We start from the raw sequence: 10,000 nt of genomic DNA on the forward strand, positions 1-10,000 counted from the left end.
TGAATTACAGTATAACACGACTTATGACATACAGAAGAAAGGACATTAAATACAACCTTTATATTTGTTATAGATTTCCATCCATTTATTGTACCAATGAGCAGTTTAGTTATCGCATATACATTATGGCAGAGTGAAATGATGTTTGTTACACATTACAGCATTTGTTGAGCACAGGGTCAGGAATGATACAGGGAACCTGGAGTAGATGGGGGTTTGGGCCCTAACCTTCTGATCAACAACCCAGAGCCTTAACTGTTTATCTGACATTGGATCACATGGGAACCTAGACGAACCTATTACAGGGCAGAATTGCACACACAATTCACACCCATTCACACACTATGGAAAATTTAGAGATGCTAAGCAGCCTACAATTAATGTCTTTGGACTGGTGTACCCAGAAACCCTCTGGAAAATTGTCTGTAGTGTGTGAGTGCGTGAGTGAATGAGAGTGTGTGTGTGTGCCCTGCGATGGGTTGGCACTCCGTCCAGGGTGTATCCTGCCTTGATGCCCGATGATGCCTGAGATAGGCACAGGCTCCCCGTGACCCGAGGTAGTTCGGATAAGCTGTGTTTTAGTGTAGTTTCTTCACATTTGGCAGATGCCCTTATGCAGAGCGACTTACATTTTATACAACTGAGCAACTGAGTGTAAAAGGCCTTGCTCAGGGTTCCAGCAGTGGCAGCTTGGTCGACCTGGGATTTGTGCTCACAATCTTCCATTTGGTAGTCCAACATACTAACCACTAAGCTACCACATCCCACATGTGACATAACCTAATAACAAACGGATCGGCAAAACAGTGTTGGCATTTACAGAAGGAGTCTATAGTATCAATGCTTTGTAAAAGTTAGTTAGTGCCAACTGTGGGGCAGTGGTGGCTCAAGTGATTAAGGCTCTGGATTGTGTATGGGGTTCAAGCCCAGGCACTGCCAAGCTGCCACCATTGGGCCCTTGAGCAAGGCCCTTAACCTTTACTGCTCCAGGGGCACTGTATCATGACTGACCCTGCACTCTGACCCAAACCTCCAAAGTTCAGATATGCAAAGAAAGATTTTCACTGTGATGTAATGTATATGTGACAAGCAAATGCTTTTTCTATAGTAACCTGATGGGCATTTGTAATTTTTGTCATGAGGGATCTTGTCTTAAGGGATTGTTTAGAGGCCAAACACAAGCTGTGGTTAAATTTTTGGCCCATGTGAATTTATGAAGGATGCGACTCATGCGTTATCTTTGACATCCTGCAGCATCCTGCATTCTCCATTTTAATGTAATTTGGGTAATTTATGTTCTCTTTGTCCTTACAGACCTCGGCTTTTCTCCGTATGCACCACTGATCTCTCTTTTTATCTCTGCCTTCTTATTTCTTGCTCTGCACTTCATTTCTTTCCCATCTATGCATCTCCATCCTGTTTGTCCTTTCTTCACTCAGGTCCTCAGTGCAATTCTGTCTCATGAAATATTCAACGTTTCAATACATTATTTACATTTCTATATAATCCAATGTCCATGCCATTAGCCTTTCGTTCAGCTATTCCACTTAAAAACATCTGGAACAGGTGCTGAATGATTAGAGGAGGCGGTCAGAAGAATTAAAAAATGTAATTAGCCCAACACACAGGCTTCAGTCTAATCTGTGATTACATTTGTTAATATTTATTGCTTATTCTTGTTTGTGTTAATTGTCCTATCAATGTGATATTGTTTGGACACTATAGAGTATAGTTTGAGCTTATTGTTGTCGTTTCATTAAGGATGCTGTATACACTAGACAAGTGCTGTAATTTTCCACTTCCTAAAATCTAATTTCATTTAATTCATTTGAACTGGATTGCCACTCTTGGTGTATTATGTAATAAAAACAGGAAGGACATGTGGGAAATAAAAGAAGGAAAAGGGAAGATCGAGGGAAGGAAGGAAGGAAGGAAGGAAGGGAGGAAGGGATGGATGGATGGATGGATGGATGGATGGATGGATGGCTTGATGAATGGATGGATGGATGGATGGATGGATGGATGGATGGATGGATGGATGGATGGATGGGTGGATGGATGGAAAAAAGAACAAGATATTAAGGAAGTAAAGGTAAGGGAGATGGAAGAAAGAAAGAAAGAAAGAAAGAAAGAAAGAAAGAAAGAAAGAAAGAAAGAAAGAAAGAAAGGAAGGAAGGAAGGAAATACAGGGAAAATAAGTGAGGAAGAACAAGGATAAGGACGTCCTTGAAGGAGGAAAGAGGAACAAAGAAGAATGAAAAAAGGACTACGAAGGTAAGGAAGGAAGGAAGGAAGGAAGGAAGGAAGAATGTATAGACAGGTGAAAAGAAATAAAAGAATGAAGGAGGAGGAATGGATGGAAAGAATTAAGGAAGAAATGCATAAAAGAAAGATTTAAGTCATGATTTTTTATGTTTGGTAACTTGACATGTTTTCTCGTTTCTATGTCCTATGGCTTCTTGGTCTCTCACTCAGTTATGTAAGAAGTGGCTTCTCAGAACAATATAACATTTCTCAGACTGCACCTCTTCAACCTAGTGAAGTGTATTTAGAAAAGCAGCACCACCAGTTCCTCATATCCCATCCCAAACTGGACTCAGTCTATTTGATTCGGCGTGGCGTAAACGCGAGGTTGAGCTAACCCAGACTTGATGTGGATTTTGAGTGTCTGCATTGTAGTAGTCATTTCAGGGACTGACGCCGTTGTGTTTTTTGTGTGTTGTTTTTTTTCTGTCCTTTAGGTTTCCTGAACATTCAGTCATGGCCGGAAAACATGACGGACCTGAGCGTCTTCTCTAATCTGGCGACCATAGGTGGCAGGTCACTTTATAGGTAAAACCCTGCTCTGCTTTAACCAGCTCGTTAAAAAGATGCCTGCGGGATCTCTGTGTCTCTGCTCGCGTGACCTTAACGGACACGGTTTATTTCGCTGGCCTCGGATGATCTGGAAGAACGGCATTCATTAGCGTAATCATCTGCACTTACTCACTGACTCTATGGCTAACAGTTCATGTGGTAATTATTTCAGTAATAATTCTTACAGTTAAAATGACAGAGACAGTTGGACACTGTTGTCAGACTGTCAAGATGATTTCACCCTGTATTGCGCTAGCTGGAAAACGATTAGAGAACTCTAAATTTATTCAGACTCCATCCATAACTGTAAGAGAGAGGGGGGGGGGGGGGGTGTATCTGCCAACTTGCTTAAAGAGTCTTAGGGTCATTCCCTTAGTGCCTTAACATTGTACCAATTACTGCCTGTCACACGATACAGCACTGAAACACACAGGGTCTGACACTTCCCAGGCTGAGAAAGAGAGAGAGAGAGTATTGGAGGAAAGAGGAACGAGTGCATGAGAGGAATGAAAATAAGAAAAGACGCGGTCTGGAAAGAAAACATGAGGTAAAGTGTTGAGAAGAAACAAAGGAGGAAAAGAGAAAAATGGTGAAGAAAGGATGTAAAAGGGGGACAGTAGAAAGGAAAGATAAGAGGAAGGGTGGCTTAGTGGTTAGCACGTTCGCCTCACACCTCCAGGGTCGGGGTTCGATTCCTCCAGGTACTCCGGTTTCCTCCCCCGGTCCAAAGACATGCATGGTAGGTTGATTGGCATCTCTGGAAAATTGTCCCTAGTGTGTGATTGCGTGAGTGAATGAGTGTGTGTGTGTGTGTGTGCCCTGCGATGGGTTGGCACTCCGTCCAGTGTGTATCCTGCCTTGATGTCCAATGACGCCTGAGATAGGCACAGGCTCCCCGTGACCCGAGGTAGTTCGGATAAGCGGTAGAAGATGAATGAATGAATGAAAAGAGGAAGGGGAATAAACAATGGGAATAATGATGGAAAATGAGGGAAAAAGAAAAGGAAGGAAATGAAAATAGGAAAGGAAGGAAAAACTTGGTGAAAAAAAAAAGAGTTACTATTATTATCCTTCTGTAGCCTGTTTCCAATCCGCTTAGTTCATTCGGCTGTGAATCAAATATCCGTCGCTCCTGCAACACGTGTGGTCGCATTGATTCCTGCTTTCATGTAAAATATTTATGGATTAATTTGTCCTTCCTGTCATTTCTTGTCTTTCCAACTCTCAGCGGAATCTCTCTGCTGGTGCTCAAGCAGCAGTGGATTTCATCACTGCAGCTGCAGTCTTTGCACGAGATCAGCGCCGGCAACGTCTACATCACCAACAACAGCCAGCTTTGCTACTACAACACCATCAACTGGACCAGCCTCTTCCGCATCCCTACGCAGAAAGCTCTGATCCGCAACAACAGGGAACCCAAAGAGTGCAGTAAGTGCAGTTATCGCGTCCAACTCCATGCTTAAAACTAAACTGAATTTCATACATCAGTAAATATCTACAGAGCCATACAGTACAAACCCCTGAGGTAGTTGCCCTACAAACCTTTCCACGGCTTGCAATCGAGCTGTTTTCCAGATGTGCAACGCTGACAAGCTCTCATGTCACATACTGTATATATGTGTCTATTTAAATACTGACATTGTAAACGACGTTGTGTCTTGCTTCATGTGTACCGGAGAGCAAAGATAACTGTAGCACAATTTTTATTATTAAATCAAGACTTTTCTCTAAGAATATTCTGCTGAAATATAAGTTGAATTAGCGCTCATCTTCTACCCCTACAGATCATCTTAATTGTTCACAGTTTTACCCATAAAAAAAAATAAAAAATACAGTCCTCAAGAGACACAATAGACCTTATTTTGTATTGTACTAGAACTATACTTCGGGGTTGCCTATGCATTCTCTGGTATCCTCTCCCAGTCCAAAGCCATGCATGTAGTCCGTAGTTATTGAGAAACTGTCAAATTGTTGCGCTCCACTTCTCACTTAAGCCAATATCTCTGTCTTTGTTCGATAAATGGGGTGACCTTAGACAAGCTTCTGTTTTACGCAACCCCCCAATGTACAGTACACTTCTAAGTTAAGTCTAAGGGGCTAAACTTCTATTACTTCCTGACTACACCCACTTAAGTGTAGGTCAATCTCCGATTTTCATATAGAGGACAGTGACTTCATTGTCAGCAAGTTTGGGTTTCAAGCTGTCAGACTCTTTACCCCAGGACACATTACCTGATACTGCAGTCTTAAGGACAGTCTCCGGTTTCCTCCGAGACCAAACAAATGTGACCCAAAGGAAGACACTCCTTGGCCTCTTTTTCTTTCCGGATGAGCGCACTTCACCATGCCAAGCAGGAGACCAGAGAGCCTCGGCTCCTTCCCCGGCTGGGGGTGACCAGAGGCCAAGAGGAACAGAGGACTATGAAGAGTCATGCAGCGTCATCCTTCCTCTTCCTCGGTGCTTCTACCCCTGAAATAAGTACCAGGCAAAACAGCACTCTGAGTTTTTTGCACAATTTTTCCAAAAAATAAAAAAGGGAAGAAAGAGCTCTTGGGGAGTGCACATGAAGCCCACTTGCTTATTCCATCAGCCAACAATCCAATTACCCATTCTCTTCAAATGTCGAGTCATCCTGTGAACTATTGAATGAAATTAATTGCAAGGAGCTGCTGCAAAAGTTTTTTGACATTTCAGAGCTACGTGTCCTCCACTGGAGCCTATAATCACCAAAGAGAATTTCACTCCCTTCTCCACATCTTTGGGCTTTTTTTTTCCCCCGCACGGCGTGATGTGTATGATTCGTCGTAAGGCTGAAAGGTTTTGCTCTGCTATTTTCCCCTTTTCATCCTGCTAATGTTATGATGCAACAGGAATCATTATTGGAGACTGCATTTGCAGTTTCATGGACCTCCAAACTTTCAGCTGCACCGGTTGATTATAGACGCATTCACATGTACAGTATGTAGTCGGTTTGTGGTTAGAATGGAGCCCTGTTGTGTTCCTAGTTAGGTTTTTTTTAGGGAGGTGAGAACACAGGATTCGCACTTAGTCTGGAGCAACGCAGCTAGTCTGAGAGCATCCAAGGGAGGTGATTTTGGTTGTTTTAAGCTGCTAAACTAAGCCAAAGAACACAGTTGTAGTGCGGTAGAAATGCCATATGTTCTGGGGATTTGGGCTGACCTACAAAAAAAGGAGAAAGTAAACACTTGAAGAAATGCACAAAATGTATTCAAGTGTTTATTTTGATAATTATTTATTTTTTTACTTGGTGGCTCTTCATTTTTTACATGCCTAAAGTTTTTACCTTTTCCACTTTTTTATTTGTTGATTGATCGAATTAATCTCATAACACTATAACAAGGATCAGAGCCTATCCTGACCTCCCTGGGGCCCTAAGCAAAATTCTGCTAAGGGGCCCTTCTACACTTGCACTGGCAGCACTGCACAGCTAATGTAGCTAGTCAGATAGAGACTAGAGACAGAATCACATCAACTTAACTTTACTGTTATTTGCTCTTGCTGACATCAAACTTGAAGAGAACACAAGTTTACCTGATTGCTGTTCTCGCATTTCACTCTCATCTTTTACTGGCCAGATGTATAGCTCCGCTTCATATCGTCATCTACACAGTAAACATTAACTCGCGCTGTAAAATGAGGCAGGGGGAGGCGGGCCTTGCGTAATTTGCGGGGCCCTACGTGACTTGCTTAGCGAGCGTATAGGGCCGATCGGCACTGACAAGGATACACAGAGAAAATAGCTAGAAGATTTAAATAAAGAGATAGTAACAAAGTACAAGGAAAACACACACGAGGTAACTAGAAATATGAAACCTGGCACATACGGTAGACTGGTCAAATTCAGTGCTTGGAATTCTCTGAGCATTTTCTTACGAAGAGCACTAGATTTTTTTGTTTGTTTGTCTTGTAGTCTTTCGAGGTTAATCATTTCCATGTTGACAAGAAATCTTTTTGATTATTAATGTTTCAGAAGAGTGGTGGCAGGCAAGAGCGGAAAATGTCATTCGGTAAAATGTCACTTAGCCGAGAAAAATGTCTGTCATTCTGAGTCAGTGCTCAAATTATATTGAAACTCACAGGGCTCCTTCCAGGGGGCAACATCAGACCAAAAGGTGACGGCCAATTACTGTAGCTATGAGCTATTGATAGAAGAATGAAATAATGGAATAATATTTCTCAGATATTATTGTACCCCAGCTCAGAGATTTTTTCAGTATCGGTAAGAAAGTTTTTTTTTTTTTTGTTTCGTTGTGTTTTATTTTTTTTATTTTAATTGTTTTAATATTTTGAGTGATTTAAGTTCTAGCATTCCAAATATTCTCTTTTTCATAGTGGACAAAAATTGCATTTATTATGAAAATATCTGTGAAATATTTCTGTAAAATATTAAAGCACCTTAAGGCTAATCCAAAGCCAACCCAAAACAAACCAGGACACCCAGAATTACCCAATAATTACCTGCAAAAACTACCCCCAGACCTACCTTCATGACCACTCTAAATCTTACCCTAACCTTGCTAAAATCACTCCAAGACAACCCCAAAATCACCAGACCACAATGCTAAGATCCCCAAAAGCCACTTTATCATGACCCTAAGACCAAACAAAATCACCTGAAGACAACCAAGTGCCCATCAAGACCACTGCAAGACCTGTTTACGACCACTGAAAAACTATATCAAGACCACCCCAAACTACCCTAAGAACAACCCAAGATGACTTAACCAGAACCTTAACCAACCAAGATCCCTTAACACTCCAAGACTACTCAAAGATGTCAAGATCACTTCATTGGTCCTGGTATAGTCTTGTAGCCTACACCAAGACCACTACAAGACCCCTGCAAAAGTGTTCTAAGACCTCACCATGACCACATTAAAACCACCAAAGACCTTATGAAGTGTGTTATGAATGTCTTATGAATGTTAACTCCATACGTCCTTAAATCACTCACTCACTCATCTTCTACCGCTTATCCGAACTACCTCGGGTCACGGGGAGCCTGTGCCTATCTCAGGCGTCATCGGGCATCAAGGCAGGATACACCCTGGATGGAGTGCCAACCCATCACAGGGCACACACACACACTCTCATTCACTCACGCACTCACACACTACAGACAATTTTCCAGAGATGCCAATCAACCTACCATGCATGTCTTTGGACCGGGGGAGGAAACCGGAGTACCCGGAGGAAACCCCCGAGGCACGGGGAGAACATGCAAACTCCACACACACAAGGTGGAGGGGGGAATCGAACCCCCAACCCTGGAGGTGTGAGGTGAACGTGCTAACCACTAAGCCACTGTGCCCCGTCCTTAAATCATTATGTCTTTATTATATTATCTCCTCTGGTTCATTGTGTGAGAGGATTGCAGGTGTATGCAGGTAGGTGTGTGTGTGTGTGTGTGTGTGTGTGTGTGTGTGTGTGTGTGTGTGTGTGTGTGTGTAATCTTTTAAACGTCAGCAGTATTTTCACGCAGCTGCTGTGTTCTGTTCCACAGTGGGGCCTCTGTCTAGACCCGTCTGTCCTTTCTGTCTCTCCACACACACACACACACGCACACACACACACACACACACACACACACACACACACACACACACAGCAGAAATACAACAGGCCATATCAGCAAACTCTCAGCGTGTGTAAAATATGCATGACTACAGCAGGACTAGCTAACCCAGATGGCACGCAATGAGCTCAGTCAAAGTATGACAAAAGATCTTAGGTTCCCGTCTACACCTACTGACACCTGAAGGTACCATCAGAAACCACTTCCTGGTAAAAGCAGATGTGGAAGTTCTGAATGAGAATGTTTTGATGAGCGAGAGAGGAGCAACAGTGAGCTGTTGTTCTGTTACACGTGAACCGAAAACACTCCCTGTGAATAAAATACAGAACAGAACAAAAGTCCTGTAACATGTACCTGTGAATGTCTGCACCTATTGTAATAGCTTCCTTCCTTCCTCTCTTCCTTCCTTCCTTCCTTCCTTTCTTTATACTTCCTTGCTTCCTTCCTTTCTTCCTACCTCTATTCCTTTCTCTCTTCCTTCCTTCCTTCCTTCCTTTCTTCCTACCTCTATTCCTTTCTCTCTTCCTTCCTTCCTTCCTTCCTTCCTTCCTTTCTTCCTACCTCTATTCCTTCCTTCCTTCCTTCCTTCCTTCCTTCCTTCCTACCTCTATTCCTCGCTCCCTCGCTCCCTCCCTTCCTTCCTTCCTTCCTTCCTCTCTTCCTTCCTACCTCTATTCCTTCCTTCCTTCCTTCCTTCCTTCCTCCCTCCCTTCCTTCCTTCCTTCCTTCCTTCCTTCCTTCCTTCCTTCCTCTCTTCCTTCCTTCCTTCCTTCCTTCCTTCCTTCCTTCCTCCCTCCCTTCCTTCCTTCCTTCCTACCTTCCTTCCTTCCTTCCTTCCTTCATTTAAACATATTAACTAATATTATAGAAAATTAATCAGCAGTCACTAAACTAATCAGTAAGACTGTAGCAGCACTGTGATATATAATCAGTATAAAAGTTTTTGTAACACCTGATAAGATGAACAGCTCTCAGTAGAAACCAGTCTCAGTGTTTCTGTGTGTAACAGGAAATATGTTGTGTCTTTTCTTACAGATTTGGATCGCATGGTGTGTGACCCGCTGTGTTCGGATGCGGGATGTTGGGGTCCCGGTTCAGATCAGTGCCTGACCTGTCGCTTCTTCAGCAGAGGGCGCATGTGTGTGAAGTCCTGCAACCTGCACTACGGGTTAGCTGTCACACACACACACACACACACACACACACACACACACAGACCCACACACACACACACACCCACACACACACACACACACACACACACAGACACACACACACACACACACACACACACACACACACACACACACACACACACACACACAGACACACACACACACACACACACACACACACACACACACACACACACACACACACACACACAGACCCACACACACACACACACACACACACAGACACACACACACACCCACACACACACACACACACACACACACACACACCCCCACACACACACACCCCCCCACACACACACATTATCTCTGAATTACATCTCATAATCTTTAGTCCCTTAAACAGACTTT

At 43.1% G+C, this 10,000-nt stretch overlaps 1 protein-coding gene across 2 annotated transcripts in view; it reads left to right on the forward strand.

The window, feature by feature from the left end:
- LOC132850488 (receptor tyrosine-protein kinase erbB-4-like) overlaps nucleotides 1-10,000 on the forward strand; it is a 396,243-nt gene that overhangs the window by 302,036 nt on the left and 84,207 nt on the right. For both annotated transcript variants that reach the window (XM_060877116.1, XM_060877115.1), the window contains exons 11-13: nucleotides 2,742-2,832; nucleotides 4,085-4,284; nucleotides 9,489-9,621. In XM_060877116.1, the coding sequence (XP_060733099.1) occupies nucleotides 2,742-2,832; nucleotides 4,085-4,284; nucleotides 9,489-9,621 (424 nt within the window). The remainder of the gene's footprint in view (nucleotides 1-2,741; nucleotides 2,833-4,084; nucleotides 4,285-9,488; nucleotides 9,622-10,000) is intronic.

The sequence above is a fragment of the Tachysurus vachellii genome, chromosome 8 (genome assembly GCF_030014155.1).
Source record: "Tachysurus vachellii isolate PV-2020 chromosome 8, HZAU_Pvac_v1, whole genome shotgun sequence".
Taxonomy (NCBI): domain Eukaryota; kingdom Metazoa; phylum Chordata; class Actinopteri; order Siluriformes; family Bagridae; genus Tachysurus; species Tachysurus vachellii.